The sequence below is a fragment of the Syngnathus scovelli genome, chromosome 6, assembly GCF_024217435.2.
Source record: "Syngnathus scovelli strain Florida chromosome 6, RoL_Ssco_1.2, whole genome shotgun sequence".
NCBI lineage: Eukaryota > Metazoa > Chordata > Actinopteri > Syngnathiformes > Syngnathidae > Syngnathus > Syngnathus scovelli.
Genome location: NC_090852.1, coordinates 9,950,104 through 9,971,299, shown reverse-complemented (window position 1 = coordinate 9,971,299; position 21,196 = coordinate 9,950,104). Strand labels below are relative to the sequence as shown.

Sequence of the window (21,196 nt, the reverse complement as noted above, 5' to 3'; positions counted from 1 at the left end):
AATACACAAGAATGGATTTTTCTTAAAGGTTTCCCATGATAATAATTGGTTTACAATGAACCAGTGCAGGTGTTATGAGCTATTATAACTTGTCATGGCTTGTTAGGACTTGCGTTATGAATGAATGAATGAACGAACAAACAAACGAACGAATGAAAATCTGCTGCCCCCGTAGCCTGACACCGGAGAAGCAAAAATACTTTGGAAATGAATGGCTGGACGGATGGATGCGTAATGCAAAAGAGTGTTTTACTCAGTTTAGAATCTGCTTTTTATTGTGGATGCCTAATACATTTCTCTTTCGCTGCTTTTAATAGAGATTAGATTTTTAAAAAGAAAGGCATATAAAAACGATTCAAAGGTCAGTCTACAATTAACACCTATAGACAAGATCTGTAATTGGAAAATGGACTCCTCCACCTTTTTTGGTTGAACATATTTGCAGACAATTTATAAAGAGGGATGAGGGTGATGTGGGTGCACAACACAGTGATTAAAAGCAAGGAACGTTAAGTCATGGAATGTGCTTTGGGACAATGTGCAAAAGAGCACACAAGAAAGGCTTATAGTTTGATTTCACAAGTGGTTGTGAATACATATTTGGGGAAAGATTGCAATAACGAAACCCAATGACATTTGGAATAAAGAAAATGAAAAGAAAGAGGGGCAGAACCTAAGATGAATGTCAAAAATCTCCATCCACATGGGTTTTATTATGACTTGTTTATTGCATCTTATTTCCCCCTTGAAGACATTTTGCAGTTATATATGGCGTGTGTGTGTGTGTGTGTGTATGTGTGTGTGTGTGTGTCTTTTGAGCATTTTGAGTGTGAATCCAAGTGTTAATTGTCACCCAATCCTCCCTGAAAGAAAATTTATAACTAGCCAGCAGAAATCTTTTTCTTTTCAAGTAACCATGACAACCAAACCACTGTGGCTTGTTTCGCCTACATTTTTGCAGAAAATTAGCCAGGTGTTGTCAGAGGGCCTTATACTCGATATTGTTATTACTGACGAGATATGAAGATGTGTTTTGGGGTTGACAGTTTAAGGTGCAAACTAAAAATGACAAATAAGTACTGTGTCATTTCAACATATGTGAATAACTTGCACGCTTGTGAAAAGATGTGAAGTTTTGCCATGTGATGTCAGACGCAGTCATCCATGTGCTTATCTAGCTCTAAATGAAATTTGTCTTCCCAAATGAATAAGGGTGTAGTGCACACTCAATCACTCACGCATCACTCCAACTTGTCCGCTGCCTTCTTCAACTCACCACTTTGTCAGAAACGCTTAGATTAGACACACATTCCCAGAGAGCATGAACATTTGCAGCTGTCAAGCTGCTTCCAACTGGAAAGCACCAAGACTAACAGAGAAAAAAAGTCAAGAACGCTCTGGGAAAAAACTGTGGTTGTAATGCTTTCTAAAATAAATCTATCTGGATGCATTTGCATTTTTACAAGAATATAATCTGAGCCCTGAGCCACACAAACTTTTGACATCTGAAGTAAGGATAACTGCTTTTTTTTTTTAAGTGTAGTGTTTCATAAACTGCTACAGAGAAAATCTTTTTCACATTATTTCTGCACATAATAAACACATTTTGAACAAAAAAAGATTGATGAAAGACTCTTGGCTGAAACATACATTGTTACATATTTTAGTCCTCTACTCTTATTCATAAAATTAAGGCAAAATTTTAAATTATGCACATGCAGCCAACCAAGACTGCAAATCAAAACTGGCCACTGCTTCTGTGTTCCAGCACATGGTCATCTGACGACTAGAATTTAAAAGGACCACTTTACTTATCAATATAAACAATATTTTCCCTGTTGCTCCTGAGCCTCAGCATTATTTTGGGATTTAAAATTTCAATTAGCATTTAAAAAATGAACAGTATAATTAAAATTTTAATTAATCACTAATTTGTTTTCCAAAGTTGCAAGGGCTAATTCACTAAAAAAATGTGTTTAAACATTTAGACAAAATCACCATTCTATTTACGACACGAGGCCTGGCCAACATTCTTCTCGGCACTGTGCATATGTTGAGAAGTCCCAATCAATTGTAAATGACAGCCTGCCGAGTTCCAATTTGCATGAGCTGCACTCTTATTTCCCCATATAAAGCATCTCAGCTAATGCACGTTAGTTTGGAACTAACAAAAGACAACCCCAAAATGTTTATAACCTTCTTAAATTTGACCATTGCTTCAAAAGATTTGAAGAAACTGACAACACAAGAATTGCATTGATATTCTCATTACACAGTTCAATCAAACCATGCTGCAGACCAAACATGCATATTCATACGAGAATGAACAAGTACCACAAGTTGTTCAAGTAGATAGTAAGGGATAAATATAGCCCAGCAAAGAAGCATTTGTAGGAACTAAAATTAAAAAAATACATCTACCCATATCTGTCAAAATGATGGCACATGCATGCAAGTAGCGTTGTGTGCGCCTCTGATCTTTTGACGGCTGTTTGTCATGTGTAAATTTATGGAAATGTTGTTTGAGATTCTGTATGTAGTATGTATACTTGATCAATTCAAAAACTCTCAAACCTTGGATTGTTGTGAGGCATTTGTTCGTTTCCGGGTGCGTAATCAGAGCATACTCGTATAATCTGCTGCTGAGTGACAAGCGCCAACAGACAGAGCGGCAGAGTATATAAGCACATAAACGAATTCGAAAGAGGACAAAATTCCTTAACGCTATTATCCCAAACTACCCCGCCCATTCAGAAAACTTGGTTCCATTAGATCGCAACGCTGGCTTTATCATCTGGCAGTGGTTTGGATTTTGCCACGGAGACGATTTACTGTAACATATGTCTCTGTTAGTGAACAAGGCCCACAGATATCCACAGCAGAAAGAGCCACATGACGCTCCGGAGCCGCAGGTTGAAGACCTCAGCTTTACACTAAATCTGACGTTATTCCTCTGTATAGTATGTGTCTATGAAAGATGCATTTTTCCCAGCTTTACGTGGGCGTTTAAGTAAGACACAGTAATGAAATGAAACATCAAGTAACTTGTGTTAATAATAATAATTGAATAATTCCCTTCAACTTTTGCTTTGCCCCATTTCCAAATGACATTACAGAGCTTATAACTATGACACCAGTTCCCTGTTGGTTTTGTAACATACAGTAATTATCTTACTGTACGTGTGAATAATAGTTGTCTAATATGCGCTCCTTCATGGTATTAGTAAGAAAGTTAATCACATTGCCTCGGAATAATTTCAATATAAAGGAACCCAATCTTTTTGTGGGTTTCTGGATGTGGCAAGCTGGTAAAAATGACTGAAAATTTGGATGGGTGTTTATTCTGTACAGCCTTCATTTTTCTTCCTTTTATTTAAACATTGTTTAAGATTGAACATTCTCCATTTACATTGGGGGGAAGTATACACATGCAAAATCAGCATTTTATAGATGCAAGAATGAGAGGGAATAGTGGCTTTTCCGCACTTTAACCCAACACTATGTTCGAAATGTAGCAATTTAAAAGATGAATGCACCTAACCACATCGCTGACGCACACAGCACAAAAGCACAGAAAAACACCATTACTGAAACAAACACTGAATGGTATTAAAATGCAATACATCACCATGACTACATGACCCCAAGTAAAGTTATTACTGTACATAGGACACATTGGGACAGCTCAGCTTTCTTCTGATAGATATACGTGTATCGGTCAAGCCTGATAGAAATCCAACTGTTCAGGTATGACAATTTGTACTTCATAGCAGTACCTGCTTGAGGTGTGTTAATCCAAATTTAATCCCGATTATGGTTAGTACACGCACCAAAAACTAAATGATCCTTTGATTAATTGTGATTTCAGTTATTACCAAAATACCGTAATTTCCGGACTATAAGATAATTTTTGCACAAGCTTTGAACCATGCGTCTTATAGTCTGGTGCAGCGTATCTATGGATTTGTCATGCTTTTTATGACATTATAAAATTAGTTGTTTTGGTAATACAGGTCATTGAGAAGAGTACAATTCATTTGAAGAACCAGTGTCTTATAGTGTGGCTTATATATGAACAAAACAGGATTTTCCCTGAATTTTAGCTGGTGCGGCTTATAGGTGCAGTTTATAGTCCAGAAAGTACAGTAGTTGTGATTAATATTTTTTTCCATAATCAAGCAACCCTAATGGCTGGTTTTGAAAGTGAAAACATGTTAATAACAAGTAAAGCCATAACTAACCTATGAAGGTACTGCATTGTGGAAAAAAGGCCTAATTGATACTATCAAGCTAAAAGTGTTCGCCTTGCATTCACACCTCATTAGTAATTTGGATTTGAATTGCTACCTGTCATTTCTACACCTCATCTTGGGTGATAGACACCCTGTGCAGGAACATAAGAATATTTTTTTTTTCAGTGGCCGACTCCATCAACTTCCGCATCTTTCTTTCTGTTATTTTGTCTCCAACTGTTGACACCTGCCCGCGGGTGGCAATTTCATCAGCCTGCAGTTCCCCTGGTATGTCCGTAGATGAGAGGCATAAGCAGACTCGATGGTTTCTAGGGTTGTCAGGGATAATCCACATCTCTAGGCTACAAATTGAGATTTCTTTCCCATTCCTCCACAGTCCTGCTCCTTTTTTTTAAAATGCATTTATCTTGCAATGCCCTCACATTTTTGGCTTAGGGCTATTGGTGTTGATTCTTTTTATTTTTTGTGCTCTTTGAAGCGGTACAGTGGGAACGACATGATGAGCGGTGAATATTCGAATCCTACCAAATACACCTCTGTATCGCATCTTAAATAGCATGCTCTATGCACGCACTTGGCCGCCCCACCATTTGCACTTTGAATAAAATTTAAGACATAAACGGTTAAATAACTATCCAAAGTAATATTTACAGCTACATCACAGTCACTGAGAATCAACCCCACAGAAGTGCCACAAAAGCCAGCTAAGTGCACCGAATAAGACTGAAATAATCATTGAAAGCAGGAGTAGAGAGGCTCAAGAAAGGGATAACAACACCCTTGTGAAGTAATCCACTTGTATGAACACAACCTTATTCTGCCCTAAAAGATTAGGCTCCAGATGCTTGATAAATTGTGAAAACCCTGATTCCATGAGTCATTTCAACTTCAGTAGTTTCTCTAGAAAATAAATATAAGGAAAGTGCAAGTGCCTCTGCATTTACAAAAGATACTCTTAAGTTCCTTAAACAGTAAAGTGGCTATCTAAATCCACATTTCCTCCTTTTTACCAGTTTATTCACCCTTGTGACACCTACAAGGTACTAATGCAGGATGCATGATTTCATTTATGGACGTAAGAAATAAAGAATTGCTGTGTGGAGGTACACTGCTACCCATTTTTATAGATTTTCTCTTTAAAATATTCTCAATGGTGGTGGCTACTCAATCATTTGATCAATTCTTCCCCCCGCCCCTCAAATAAAGCATCAGTGTAGATTCACAATCTTACATGGCAATTATTTTACTGGGCGTTGTTTTCATACCATTCTGAAAAATGGTCAGTTCAAACCGCACATATTTTCCATTACATTTTGACATATTAAGGTACCCAAAAAGGACTTAACTCCTCATATCCGAGTCCAAAACATGCCTTTGTGACCTTGGTGCTGTTGTTGTCACCATTTTGAGATCAGCAGTGCAGTGATCAAAATGACCCGTTTTTGCATAGCATTGGACTGGTTTATGCTTTTCATGAGGAGAAATATATATATTTTTTCTCCACCCCTATATTGCATGAAACCTGGGACTTATTATCTGAACCGCTTCTCCTCATGACGATTGTGGGCATGCTGGAGCCTATTCCAGCAGACTTCGGGCAGTAGGCGGGGGACACCCCGAAATGGTCACCAGTAGGGCACACAAAGGCAAACAAAGACTCACCTCACAATCACACCTACAGACAATTTGGAGTTGGCAATCGACCAACAATGCATGTTTTTGGAATGTGGGAGGAAACCGGAGCACCCGGAGAAAAGTCACACAGGCACGGGAAGAACATGCAAACTACACACAGGAAGGCCGGAGCCGGTATCGAACAATAAAGCATCTTAACTCAATTTTAAATAAAAAATCTTGCATGATGAAATAACTTGTTATTCATCTATTCAACTCAATTGAATAACATTTTAACCATGTATGTTTTGTCACTCAAGAGGATAAAGAGGTTCTAATAATTGATGAATGTGTTAAGTGTGTTAGGATGCTATGAATGTGCTCCTGAATTCCACTTTCATTCCTTTAAATGGTATATAATGGCGCCAGGATAATGGCTAGCTGCTCGTTGGGTGGCCTCTTGCTCCCAGCCATTCAGACTTGGCCATTACAAGCGGCGAGCACCCGGTTGGCAGCTGGCATACTCCTTTTCAAATGTCTCAGAGCCATAGGTGATACAATAAATAAAACAAGGAGCAATTTAATAGGAATGCGCACACTTACCTTTGACATTGACAGCCTGTCAGCTTTGCAATTTCTACCGAAGCGTCATAGCAGTCCATTTCTATCAAACGAAACGCTACTGTATTGAACCCAAATACTTTCACTTGCTTTTGAGTCAATCATTTATTTGTCCTTACTTCCCCACGCAACTAAAAATTGTAATGGGGGCATACAAATATTTTTCTTTTGGAATTCAACTGAAATGTCAATTAACTGAGACTGCGGTGTGAAAACAGCTCTAGATGTTTAGTTTGGCATTTAGCATGGTAAATTCCAGACCTTGTGGAAGAAACCTACTTAATTATGAATCATTACTCTTCAGCATCCTCAAGGCTACAGCAAACCTATCACATGGCATCAGGCTAATCTTATTGTCTGATCAAAACTGTAAATGAATCCCTTCACTGCCAATTCCAGAAGATGCCTCTAATTAAGAGAGATGACTTCAGGGAGAGAAGCTGTGCTCGAGACAGGTGCATAGCTGCCAGTCTTTCAGAATAGAGTTTAGGTTATCAGTTGTTGGTTATTATAAAAAGTGATAGCAGGGAAGGCTTATGAATAAATAATATAAATAATAAAGTGGCCTTACGAGTTAAGCTCTTTTTGCACTAGTGTGATAAGTTATTTTCTTCATGGTGATGCTTCATAAACAAACTTGACCCATTTACAGCACTCTAACATGAGTAAGAAAGAAGATAAATCTGAAAAGTCGTGTGATTTTGCTTCATCAGAAGAGTCAAGTTTATCATGCCGAGTGATTTATGACATGTTTTTATTAATAGTGTTACTTTGGTGTTAGTATTTTGCCTGCTGGTGCCCTCTAACTTGGCAAATTTATTTCATACTTGTCAGTCATTTCTAGTCATGTCACCATTAAAACAGAGGTCCCTCCAGCCTCACAGTGAGCACATTGTGAGTGATTCACAAGAAGGTTTTCAAGCATTCACATTCGCTAAAACTACGTCTGTCACATGGTTTACGTTTGCTTTTCATGCAGTTTCTTCACTGCTCACCTGTTGTCTGAGTTTCGTCATGTGACGTGCGCAAACTGAGCTGTAAGTAGTCATTACCTGAACCCTGCGATGTGATTTTCAATCATCTGTTAATGGAAAATGGTTGCTGACCATTCATAATTTACAAAGAGAACACAAGAAGGCAACAAGAGATGAGAATGGATTGTTAACCTTGACGATGTCTCTGAGACAAACTATATCTTGCCAACACTTTGGAATAGTGGGTCTCCAAGTCATTAGTTTACAAGTATCACATCTTTGCTTCAATTTAGCACAGGCCGACACACCAAGGATGTGCAAACCATTCGTTAGGAAATAAACTTCGGGCAGATTTGACATCATCATTGCAATGAGAACGTGTCTGGCTAAATAGACAGACAAACTCTATCAACGGCCTTTGCCTGATTTCATCATTTAAGATTGTTCACAAACTAGTCTCTCCCTCGACACTGTCAGTGTTTTTTCTTGGAACTAGCCCATATAGTATATGCTGAGAAATACTGATAAATGATCTTTTCGGTGTTTTCCTGACTACGATTGGCTGGCAACCAATTCTTCGCCCAAAGACTGCTTGGATAGGCTCCAGCACGCCCATGACCCTCGTGAGGATGAAGCAGTTCAGAAAATGGATGGATGGATATTTTCCTGAATCAGAGCATTGCCAGTATTGCCAGTATTAGCATGTGAATTTATTAGGATTATGATTTCTTCACATAAAAGATGGTATCAGGAGATTCTTCCTCCCTGTCAGAAAAATACCCTTTAATCACGAGAATAACATGAGCCTGTTCATTATGTACAAATGTTCTTTGGGGTGTTTAGAATTAATTGAGGAATAAAGGACGCAAATAGAAAAAGAGAGAAGGTGGGAGTCCAAACTTGAAGAGGTGGTGCGAAACAGAACAGTGTGAATTTGGGGTTAATGAGGCAATGCAACAAGACAGGGGAGGTAAAACAACATTGAGCTGAGTGCATCTACACTTTCCAGAACGTGCCCCATTAGACTGACATTATCCTGGGTCAAGATGCCTTGATTCTGCCCCCTATGATAGCATCACCCTTACCCTTCTGCTACACGGGGTCATAATTGGTTGGCTGGTCAAGAACACATTTCAGAAAGGTAGTTAAACTTTTCACCTCTGTGTCTGTCTCCATGAAGGCATTGGCAAGAGCAAGATGTACGAGATGAAGTCAAAGTGAACCTAATGACAAAACAGGGAGCATTTGAATCTAGAACTGGGCCTGAACAAGAAATCTTTTGTCTCTTTGAATCAGATTATTGGGAGAGTTGTGCTACTAGCTATTTCAGTGAATAAAATAGTCAGTGTGTGCGTGTGTGTGTGTGTTTTATGAATTACGAGCAGCTCCCGGTGAATCGAAAAACGTTTGTGCAAACACCTGATTGTAAAGCAAAAAATACAGCTGTCAATTGCAGCTTCTATTCACTTCCTTTGGCTTGGGAATGTGAATGTCCTAGACTGACACTTTGAGTCGTTATGCTTTATTATTTTGCTGATGGAGTTTGAAGCGGGTTGATCACAGTAGGCTAAAGGGATAACATTAGTCCATTTATCTGCATTTAGCCTGCCAGGCTGCCACTGGGTGTGGGTGACATGGCAGCGACTAAAACAGGAAAATTACTCAGCCCATTACCAGGAGTGGCACACATTCCCAGCACTTAGCACCGCAATGAGGCAGCTCGGTGAGAGATTTCATATCAAACTCGGCGATGGACATATGTAGAAAGACACATTAAGCTTTGTCTATGCACCCACATAACTGTCAATCTTTTTCTGAATTTTCTCAAAGGTTAAAATGAAGCTATTATGTGAGCTTGACTGGTGTAACGCCCACACACGTGCACACATACTGTTTTCCATGCTTATGAGGACCGAAGGGTATATTCCAAAAACTATCAGGATTCAACATCTCTGTGCTTCTGACCACTTTTTTTATATCAAGTTGAAGGGTGCGGTGATTGAATGCAGAGGCCTCTTTGCGCTGCTCAATCCCAGTGAGCGGATTATATGCAAATTCAATACTTTAGTGTAAGTGGCTAAGATGATTGAGACACAGACACACACATAAATCCAAATAAGCCCTTAGAGAATTCATGCCTTTCAACCAACACCAATTGAGTTTGACAAGTACAAACTTAGTTTGTTACATGGTCGCCAATAATTGATTTGAATCTTTTCAGTTTGGGTTTAGAGCAAATCATTTTACCGAGACAGCACTTGCTAAAGTGACTAATGATCTCCTCATAGCTATGGATTCAAGCACCTCATCAGTATTATCATTACTCGATCTTAGTGCTGCCTTCGACACTGTAGGCTTCAATATTTTATTAGAGCACCTTAAAACCTGGGTTGGTATTACAGGGTCAGCACTTTGCTGATTTAATTCTTATCTATCTGACAGGACCCAACGAGTGGTCCATGGCATCACGACCTCTGAGCTCAACAACGTTACATGTGGTGTCCTGCAGGACCAATACTATTTAGTATTTACATGATTCCGCTTGGGGACATAACATGTAAATAGTAGAAACATTTAAGACACGATTAAAGACACATTTTTAGCACATGGCCTTTAATTAATCTGTGGTGGCCGATTCGGCTGGAGTTTGTGTTTTCGTTTTGGACATTTACTTTTTCCTTGGATTATTCTATATTATGTGTTCTATGTGCCCCCTCTGCATCCATTGCAGCCTGGTCATCCTGGAAGGGTTAGAGTTTAAGATCAAGCGTTTGAGAATAATTGTCAATTTTTCTACATGTGAAGCCCTTTGAGACTTGCTTGAGGGCTATATAAATAAAATGGACTTGACTTGAAGTAATACTGCTTAATACAGGTGAGAAATGATAGCATCGACTGAATTGTGACAATAATAATATTGAGTCACCAAGGAATAGAAGCAGTATAAAAATGTAGATGAGTGACTACAATTTCTGGAATGCAAATGTATTCATAAAACTACATAAAAAAGTTACACTAATAAGGAACACAAGCAAGCTACATCAAAATGAGGGACAAGCATGTACCCCTAACGGTCATGGCTGTAAACCCCATGAATTTAAAAATTCTTTTGGCCAGGTGTTCGGCCAGCAAATAGTGAATGAGAGAAAGTGACATTTTACGTCAACAGCTGTTACCCAAAATGAATCCAGTTCGCAAAACATCGATTCAAAATACAATCACTTTAATTAAGCATGTACTAAGTGCATCTATCATCTACCTTTTAAATGGTGTAGTATGATGTGTTATTATTAATGTTCATAATATTTTTTCGTAGTTTTGCAGCTCTAGCATTCACTACATTAGTTAATGTGGCTGGTGACAGCCAAAGTTAGTTAGTCTTGTTTAGTTCATTCATCCTGCAACCAATCAAGTACATCAAGTTAAAAAAAAACTTTAATTCCTAATTAACAAGAGTGAAGAGCAGAGTAAAAAAGCTTGAGTAAAACAAAAATGTTAATATGTCAAAAAGAACAGGATTACCTGCACCCACATGTTCAAAGCAAACACTGCTTAAGTCTTTCATGCGAGGACTTTTCACAGGATAATGGCAGGTTTGGTGGCAGTCAAACCAGACACCAAAAATTGTGTGTGCATGGGCGTGGAAACACATTGGCTGACAACTGTAGCTTGCATAATATATTTTCTGCCTTCCAGTGACAAATGGCACACACTGAGAGGTGGTTCCACATTTAATCCAGAAGCAGAAACTTCGAACTAAAACAGAGGGAAAAAAATGGTGGAGGGTAGAACTACTGCGCACACTATGGCCAAGTCATTGAAAAGCGAGATGAACACAGAATACAGTCAGTGAATTGTAATCGTCTTATGCACAAACACAGACCTTGAATACAAAAGACCCAAGTGAAGACAGAGGGGGGTACAAAGCAGGCACAGCTGTTGTTCCAAGAGGGAAGCAGAAAGTGGTAGAGAATAAGCTAGAGATTTAAAACCAGCAACTTCTGCTCAGAGTTTATATAAACAGCCCATCAAGCTCACTGCAAGCACTCTTACAAGCGCTGCGGGTCTTCTCGGTGCAAAGTAGACTACAGATTTTTAATCCATTAACTCAAAAACAGAAACTCATTACATTACAGAGAGCGTATGTAAAGTACCTATGGTGGGTGGAAAATGAGCATGAGTCCATTCATCCAAAACACATCCAATACATATCTATCAACTTAAAAAGAGAGACCATTAAGGACATATTGTGGAAGGAGTTTGCAAAACTGTGCTACATTTCAATAACAGATTATAGAAAAAAAAAGTATAAGACATAGCAATTGCAAACCAATGTAAATCACAACCGCAATAATAAACACATTCCCAATCTCTCCCCTCTCTCTCTCCTGCTGTGCAGGTGTGAACGGTGTTGTGATGTATGAGTGCATGTGCTCACAAGCTCATGTGCAAAATGGGCAAAAAGATAATTTCACACTTCAAGGATGGACAAAAGCCAGAGCCTCTCAGCCACTCCTACTGTGCACATAGGTGTAAGCTCTGGCAATAGAGTGAAACCTACAGACTTCACACTCATTGTGAGGGTGTTTCCAGTTGAGATGACTTCTGACCTTGACACCAAAAGTGTCATTACCTCACGACTTCCTTAAATCCTCTGATCCTCTCTTGTTTCCACCTCATATCACTTTTTATTTTTGTACTGTTTGTCTGATTTCTTTATTTCCCTTGGAAGCATATTTTCTTCATTATTTGTTGCGTGTATCACTCAGAGGCTTCAGCAGCTGGTCAAAGGACCAATATGGAATATTTAGTAGCATCAGACCTTTTACTTTCCCCCAAAGCCACTTTGTTTGGTCTAAGATAGGGGTCTCAAACTCCAGTCCTCGGGGGCCGCATTCCTACATGTTTTCCAAGTTTCCCTCGTTAAACACATCTGATTCAATCCTGCACAAAGTCAAAGTCAAAGTCAAAGTCAGCTTTATTGTCAATTTCTCCACATGCCAAAGACACACAAAGAAACCGAAATTTCGTTCCCCCCTATCCCACGGTGACAAGACATGGCTCACAACAGACAACAAGTAAACAAGTATAACAAAAGCGTGCTGAATAAATAATGAATAAATAACACAACAACAACAATAATAAACAACAATAAATAAATAGGAGGAGCAGAAAAAAAAGGAGCAAGTGCGCGTACAGCAGACATTCCCGAAAGTAGCGCAACAGTGCCGCACGCTACGCAGAAGGGGGTAGCGAGTTCAGGGCCCTAACAGCCTGGAGAAAGAAGCTGTTTGCGAGTCTGGTGGTGCGGGAGCGCAGGCTCCTGTACCTCTTCCCAGAGGGCAGAAGGTCAAACAAAGAGTGAGCCGGGTGACTCACATCTCTGGCAATCGAGGTTGCCTTGCGGGCGACATGGGAGGTGTAAATGTCCTTCAGGGAGGGTAGCGAAGCACCAATAATCTTACCAGCCGTATTCACAATGCGCTGCAGGGCCTTCAAGTTCTGTTCAGTGCAGTTACCACCCCAGACAGCGATGCAACTGGTGAGGACGCTCTCAATGGTACCACGGTAAAATGTAGACAGGACTGCCTGAGGAGCACATGCACGCCTGAGCTTCCGCAGGAAGTACAAGCGGCGCTGAGCTTTCTTTGCCAGTGACGAGGTGTTTTCGGACCAGGAGAGGTCCTCACTGATGTGCACCCCCAGGAACTTGGTGCAGCTCACCCTCTCCACCACAGCACCGTCGATGATCAGCGGCAGGTGTGTTGTGTGACCCTTCCGGAAGTCAACAATCATTTCCTTGGTCTTATCGACGTTCAGCAGGAGGTTGTTGTCCCTGCACCACGTGGTCAGAAGGTCAACTTCCGACCTGTACCGAGTCTCGTCGCCCTTCGTGATGAGACCCACCAGAGTCGTGTCGTCAGCAAACTTCACTATGCGGTTGTCGCTGTAGGTCGCAGTGCAGTCATGCGTCAGCAGGGTGAAGAGCAATGGACTGAGCACGCAGCCCTGGGGGGCTCCCGTGCTCAGCGTGATGCTGGCGGAGATTTTGTCGCCAACACGCACCACCTGAGGCCTCTGACAGAGGAAGTCCAGTATCCAGTTGCAGAGGGAGGTACTGAGGCCCAGCTCGTCGAGTTTGCAGATGAGTCGCTGCGGCACAATGGTGTTGAAGGCAGAGCTGAAGTCCACAAACAGCAACCTCACATATGAGTCCTTTCTCTCCAGGTGGGTGAGGGCCGAGTGGAGGGCAGAGCAGATGGCGTCCTCAGAGGACCGCTTGGCACGGTACGCAAACTGGAAAGGGTCAATGGTGGGGGGGAGAACGGACTTGATGTGCTCCATGACCAGCCGCTCAAAGCACTTCATGATGATGGGCGTCAGTGCCACAGGGCGGTAGTCATTGAAGCAGGACGGTGCAGGTTTCTTTGGCACAGGAACGATGGTGGCAGCCTTGAAACACGAGGGGACGATGGCCTGCTGCAGGGAAACGTTAAAGATGTCCGTGAAGACACCCGACAGCACAGTCCTTCAGCGCTCGACCCGGGATGTATACCGCGGCAACGTGAGGATGAACTGATCATTTGAATCAAGTGTGTTTAATGAGGGAAACTTGGAAAACATGTAGGAATGCGGCCCCCCGAGGACTGGAGTTTGAGACCCCTGGTCTAAGCAATGGCAGGGTAACGGAGAAAAAGGATGAATTCCACTTTAGGGTGCTAAAGTTGTTCCTAAAGCGATCTTTAAACCCATTCTCAGCGGTGTGCAATTTTGTGTGAGGGGTTGACTTTTCTATATTTTGACCACTGGTGCATTTTACGATGGTAAGGTTTCAAAAAGGGACAACTCTGTCTTCAAGGTACCCTGACTCGCCTCAGAGGATCATTTAAAAATTAACAAAGTCATCTTGCCATGCCAATGAACTAATGTGTAAGCCTTATTGTCATCCACATCACCGGCATGCATTCATGTGGTTATCTCCCGTACTACTGTTTTTCAACCACTTCTCCAGATCGTTACCTTAGTCACAGTGGTAGCATTAGTGCAAGTAATTAACAACTGTTTTATCTGGGGTTCACTTCCTTGTGTTATATAGTTCCAGTTCCGGTGAACTGATTTTAATGACGGCACACAACTCCTCAGCAAGCAGCCTCTCACAAGCTACAATTTAAGGAAATAATTATGGTAATATGTAACTATGCACTTAATGAAACTTTGTTTTATGAATTTCTGTTCCTGCTTAAAGTGCCTTAGAGGTCCTGTAAGCGGCCGTCGATTTCAAAACAACTAATTTAACTGACACCAATTATCATTGGGTTGCCTGCCAAATATTCCGAAAATGTTATTGTACTACGCAAAATGTAGGACTGCTAAAGTCACAAAAGCACACAAACAATTATCTATTGGCACACGTGCACACCGACTGCACAGACTTGGTTTATTGATGTGATGTGAACATTTAGCACGTCATCCCTATGCCTCACTCTCTGGGCATGAGCAATCAACCCAGGCTTAAACCAACGAAATAGTGGACATCAAGCAACAGCGCCATATCAAGTGTATCAAGTGCTGATATTTGACTTGCGATTCGATTTTCGTGCGTGAAGACCAGTATAGGTTCTTCTTCAAATGTTTATAATGGAAACAGATTAACCAACAATTCGGCTCCCAATTTCTTTCTAACTATGTCTCTTCTTCAAAAGAGCCTCTCTATCTTCTCACCTTGCTTCATTTCACTCAACAAATGAGAGTTCAGGCTACGCATGGACCAAGATTTAAAACGACAAAGGTGGTGTTGGACTTTCAAGGCTTCCTTAACTTATGCCTTGGGGAGATTTTCAACAGTTACACTGGCACTGCCAACTTTTGAACAAATGCTGCCACAGAGGCAGAGCCAAATAATGCCTTCCCATTGTTCCAACAATATGTACACAGTAGTTAGTTTACACCAAGCCTTTTGATTGGACACGATTATTCCATGAACGATGACAGCGATTAGTCAGTCTCACAGGTTTTCTAAATAATGAATTTATTCAGTAATTATCAAACATTACTGTGAGTTGTTAAAAAGTTAGCATTGTAAAGATAGACATATCTCCCCCAAAACATTTGATTTAATATATGAATTTTAAGGTGATTAAAAAGGCAAGCTGTCACCGCAGAGATCCAGCTGTGCTCATGTGATTAAATATGACATTATCCAGACTCCTGTCATTGAAGTTTTGTCTTACCGTTGTCGATGGCGATGAACACAGCGGTGTATTTATTGTCACGAACATAAGGAGATTCACGGTCCAGAGAGGCCAATGTGTTGACAGTTCCTCGCAGTTGGTTCACAGTCAGCCAGCCTGCTGGATCTCGTAGGATGGCATACCTTAGGTACACAGGTGAAAACTTCGGATTACAGTCGTACGGACGTTAACGGTCACAGTATATCATAAGAGACAGATTTTAGATTTCTGTAATTAGTTAGAGAGAGAGAGAGAGAGAGAGAGAGAGAGAGAGAGAGAGAGAGAGAGAGAGAGAGAGAGAGAGAGAGAGAGAGAGAGAGAGAGAGAGAGATGGCCCATGGCCGATGCTAATAAACTGTTTCTATTTGAGAGCTGCAGAGTGTGTGTAAGCAAAAGTTATAAGGGTTGTGCTGACTTATTTTTGGCCACAGCCACTGAGCACTTCATCTAAATTCACAGCAGGCAAAGCGTGAGGAAGAGAAAAGTGATGGAGAAGAAGCAGGGAGTGTGATGATGAGACGGATCAAGAAGGAAGGGAAGACAAGGGGGCATCACACTTGAATTGAGGTTGTTAAAAAAAATATTTTCTTCTACTTTTTTCCCCCCAGCCTGCAATTTGAAAGCTGCTTCTTAAGTGCTACCTTCTGAGCCTTCCCCAGCTTTGGTTGAGTGCTGCACTCAAAAAGTTGACATCCAACTCATTGTTGCCATTTCTCACGGCACCAAATTCAGTGGGTTCCCGATTTGTATGCAAGGAGCATGTTGTTTTGAATACAAAGCAGTGTGATTTTAATTGATTGCTCTGCATTCAGTGGTGTTTATCCCAATGAAGAAAGTGATACATTTGAGTGATCAAGATGGATGGCTGACATTTACAAATTACGTTCTTTGAGAGCATCTGGCAACATTCATTTATTCAAAATGTTTTCTAAAAATACAGAGCATCAAGTTCCCATCATAACATAATTATAGTTATAATTCATCATATGCATACAATTAGTCACTTAAAAAAAATTGCCAAATAAAAGGAATTATTCACACCTTACAGTTCCCCACTAGTGATCGGGATATTTACTGACTGGACTGGAATCAATCAAATAAAAATAAATTGAATTGAAAACTCACTGATGTGATTAACTTCTATTTGAGTTGCATTTATGTACTGTAGAAGATCTGGGTGGGAAGCTGGGTCAATGCAACAGCATACATATATGAGCTAAGACACTGTTGTTAATACTGTGGAGCCAGTTTTGGTGTGACCCTAAACTATCAACTGCTTCACTCTCTCTCTCTCTCTCTCTCTCTCTCTTGGTTGGGACAATTTATGGAAATTAGATTATTTGTGTTTCATTTTATTGCTTTGGATTTTTTTTTTTGGATTATCTAGTCTGGACACAGAGGTAAATATACAAACAACTGTGACATGAGAAGAATAGGCCCAACGCCAGCGGCCACCACAATTTGTATTGGGCCACCAACTGAGAAAGTTAAACATAGAACCCTGCATCCCATCCCATTCAGTTAGCCGACTACAACATCTTTGTCATTAACTTTGTAACAAATTAAGACAGTTGAGACAGAACAGGTAGATACTGTCTGACCATTCTAGGTCAGCCTTTGGCCAGTAATTCATAATGTTGATGTATCACACAACAAGCCTTGTCCTTGCAGCGCAGTGAATCAGTGCCTGTCCTATTCTCTTACCTCACCCGCGGCTCTTTGAAGCTACCCTGAGAGTCTTCAAGCCTTACATCTAAGGTTCCACTATTCTCTTCTTTTAAATCCCGTGTCTTTTACTTTGCATATGGCCACAGTGAAAACCAAAAATGGAAGGGGAGCTGCTGAATAATGTATGACCTAGATTCTTGAGATGTTCTCATTTTTCAAAGGAAGGTTAGGAAAACAACATAAACAACTTGGGATAGAGAACACCAAAAGAAGCCACAATTGGGTCACCGGGACAAATGCTTCAGAGCAGAAAAAAAGTTAAAATGAGGTCAATTATGTATTACTAGATTAAATACTGTATTTTCCGGACGATAAGTTGCAGTTTTTTTCATAGTTTGGCCTGGGGTGCGACTTATACTCAGGAGCGACTTATTTGTGAAATTGTTAACACATTGTTATATCATTTTACATGTTATTTTCACAGTAAACCGCAAGAGGGCGGTCTAGGCATGAGTGTCAGGATTCAGAAAGGCTGGAATAATTGGAACTGCAACTGACGATGAGTCTGACGTAGGTGACGTAGAAGAGTAAACAACAAAGACATATTTTTCATTTATAACTGTGCCGTTTTATTTTTCTTTAGCAACATGGAAGTCACCTCACTGCCATTGTTATGATAATGGACTTCATGAACATATATGAAGGTGCTCTCAAACTGCTCACTTGACAGATAAGTGATCTCCTTAGTCAACTCCTTAGTACTTTACACTCCTTGACCTTCTGCAGGACTTAAGCAAATCAGTGTCTTTTTCCTCCATGCCAAATTCTATTATCTGCACAGCTCTCGCAGGCGACGTTTTACCGGAATAAGAAGAGGCACTCCGTTTGGTGGCGAAACATGTTGGCTGTGTTCACATGTACGACACAAAACAAGCTCTTTAAAATGTGCCACAGTGCCACGGCTTGCAAAGGTCTGCAAAAATACGACAACTTAGTCCAGCACACCCCTGCGCATTCCTGGTGGGATTAATTACTATTAGAGGGAGATGATACTTGGGGAATTAGTGTCTGTACAGTGACAGACAAAATAAAAATAGCAACACAAAACATTTTTCAAAACTCACATTATTAGTGAACGTGTTCAGGAACTGAAATCAAAATTTTCATCATCAAATAATTTTCTGTGAAAGGAACACATAATTATACATGACAGAATATTCATTATTACCAGATAATGCAATTGTCGGTAATGGCGGAAACTATGATTAAAGCCGTGTTATATATGATTCATAATTAAAAAATACGATAAATTCTATTTAATTTCTTGAACTTTCGCAAACAGACACACGCACGCACGCATGCACGCACGCACGCACGCACGCACGCACGCACGCACGCACGCACGCACGCACGCACGCACGCACGCACGCACGCATGCACGCACACACACACAGACACACACACACACTGTAAAGTGACAAAAAAAAATTGCCCTCAAAAAGAGTAGGAGTAACTAGGAGGAAAATCAATTTTGGAATGGGCAGACTAGACTACATTTTGTATTTTCGCAGTTGAGAGCAGTTAGAAATGGGCATGGCGAAATTGCGGGCATGAACACAGCCGACTTCACAGCCCATCAAAGCGGCTACACATTCATTTTCAAATCGGTGTGTGAGGCGCAGTCCTTTATAGGGTGGAATCAGAAACTGACTTGCTGGAGTCAATGCAGGAGATCTAAACAGACCAGGCACATTCATTCATATGGAGTAGATCATCGCAGACAGTTGATGTAAAATATGCCAGTGTAATCACTGCTATGTACTTGGAGACCAGCTTTCACCCCAACACGTTTATGTCCGTGTGAGACCCACTTATACAGTTGAGCTGTTGCAAGGGATGTGATTTTAAAAATTGATAATTAAGATGGTAATAATGATAATAATAATAATAATAATAATAATAATAATAATAATAATAATAATAATGACAATAAACAAACTGACATTTAAGCTATTAAATAGGCATATGTGGGTTAAAGGATCATCTTTCAGAATAAATCAGCCAAGTTAATTTCAATAAGATACTCTATGTATAGTATATGGAATGTATACGCGCGAAAATCCCAGATGTGCGTGCTTTGCCTATGAATGACATCGACTGAGATCCACGGCTCAGACGGATTGTGTTCCGTGTCAAATGCATTTAACCTGCAGATCCCAGGGCACGAACGCACAAACAACACAGGCGCACACACACGTGTGCATACACGCAAACACACACACCTCCCCGCGCACATACACGCACCTGCACATTTATGCAGAGGCAGACACAGCAGCACAGTTAAAAGCAAACTGACTCCACTGTTTTGTTCTTTGATTCTGCACACACACTCCCGTCTTGCAACCATTCTCATGTGTGTCTTTTTCAGTGTCTTCAAACTGTCGACAGGTCACAGCTCTGGCATGCCAAAATCTCTGGTACAAGCAAAATGTCAATGAGTGCAGTGATTTTTTTTTTTTTAAAAAAAGGAGCAAGTTGCTCAGAAGTGAAATGAAGAAGTGTGTTCAATAGATGAGGGAGCAAAGTAGTTCAAATATGAAGATGCCAGTGTGCATAAACTCCTCCAGAAGCCTGACTGATTCATATGGAAATGATGTTTTGCCTTGCTGGTGTTCAATCACACCATGCCACTGACATTTGCTCAGTGTCTAGCAACAGTTACAACTTTTGGATGTAAATCAGGAGCAGGAAGTTTAGCGTTTGAGTTGCCCTTGTCATTACAATCCAAGGGATAACACTGCTGATCCTCTTCCAACAAACCTACAACCTTGTTAAACAAGGATCCGGCTACGCGTGAATTTCCGCTACATGGCAGAGGTGACACAATTCAAGTTGTTTTCACATTTTAAATAACCCTTAAGGTCGATCTAGGTGGCATAAAAAAAATAAAAAAAAAGGCAAGTGGAACTGAATATTCTCAGATCAAAATAAGGACTTCCCAAATTCCTACTGCAATGTAAATTAATCTATTTACCCTGATGTCACAAAAATCAGGCAGTCTGCGCAACAGAGGCAGAGGCACCAAGATGTGTGATGTGTATTTGTGCTGACCTCATGCTATGCGGGAGACAGCATCTTTTCCAACAATTTTGTGACAATCGTATCTGCTTGCTGCATTGTTTTGTTCAGCCATATGTTAAAGAGCGAAACACCTTTTTAGCGCTGCCCAGTTGCCCAGTCATTTACCTCATGTGTAGCTGAGTAACAAAACTCCATGAGCACTGAGTGAAAACTATTGTGAATATTTATTGTTAGTAAAAAAAATAGAAAACTCTGTACAGTACGAGATGATTGAATATTCTTTCCACCCCATCTCCATACACAGGTGAAAAAAACTATACTGGAAAAGCTGTTATTAAGGGGCACAATTTGAAATCAATATAAAACAAACTGCTCTGTGGCAACTAAAAATGTATACTGTCCCATCAACAACTTTCTTCCTCCACATTAAGTGGGACTTGATACTGACAATGTCTACATTTTACAGCGCTCACCTCAATTATTTGAGCAGTAAAGTCACAATTGAGTGGTTTTATTTCCTCAGGTCATTATCATCCCCCTGTGTTTAGTTAAGTCTATTTGTAAATGTAATGTAACTACAAGGTGGAAAAAGATGATCACATTAAGCAGACATTAGGCCACAAAGCCAATGAAACCACTGAAGAGTACTTTGCATTGTGCTGCTTCACTAGTAGACTTGAGAGAACTTTTTTTGTCTGTAACAGTGTAAAATTAAGTGCAGCTAAAAAGAGAACACATGAAGAAAAAAAAAAAG

The 21,196-nt window shown here is 40.4% G+C and overlaps 1 protein-coding gene across 1 annotated transcript in view; it reads right to left on the bottom strand.

Moving 5' to 3' along the window:
* Positions 1-21,196, bottom strand: part of cdh13 (cadherin 13, H-cadherin (heart)) — a 128,431-nt gene that overhangs the window by 12,343 nt on the left and 94,892 nt on the right. The window contains exon 11 of the mRNA XM_049722778.1: positions 15,694-15,836. Within this exon, the coding sequence (XP_049578735.1) occupies positions 15,694-15,836 (143 nt within the window). The remainder of the gene's footprint in view (positions 1-15,693; positions 15,837-21,196) is intronic.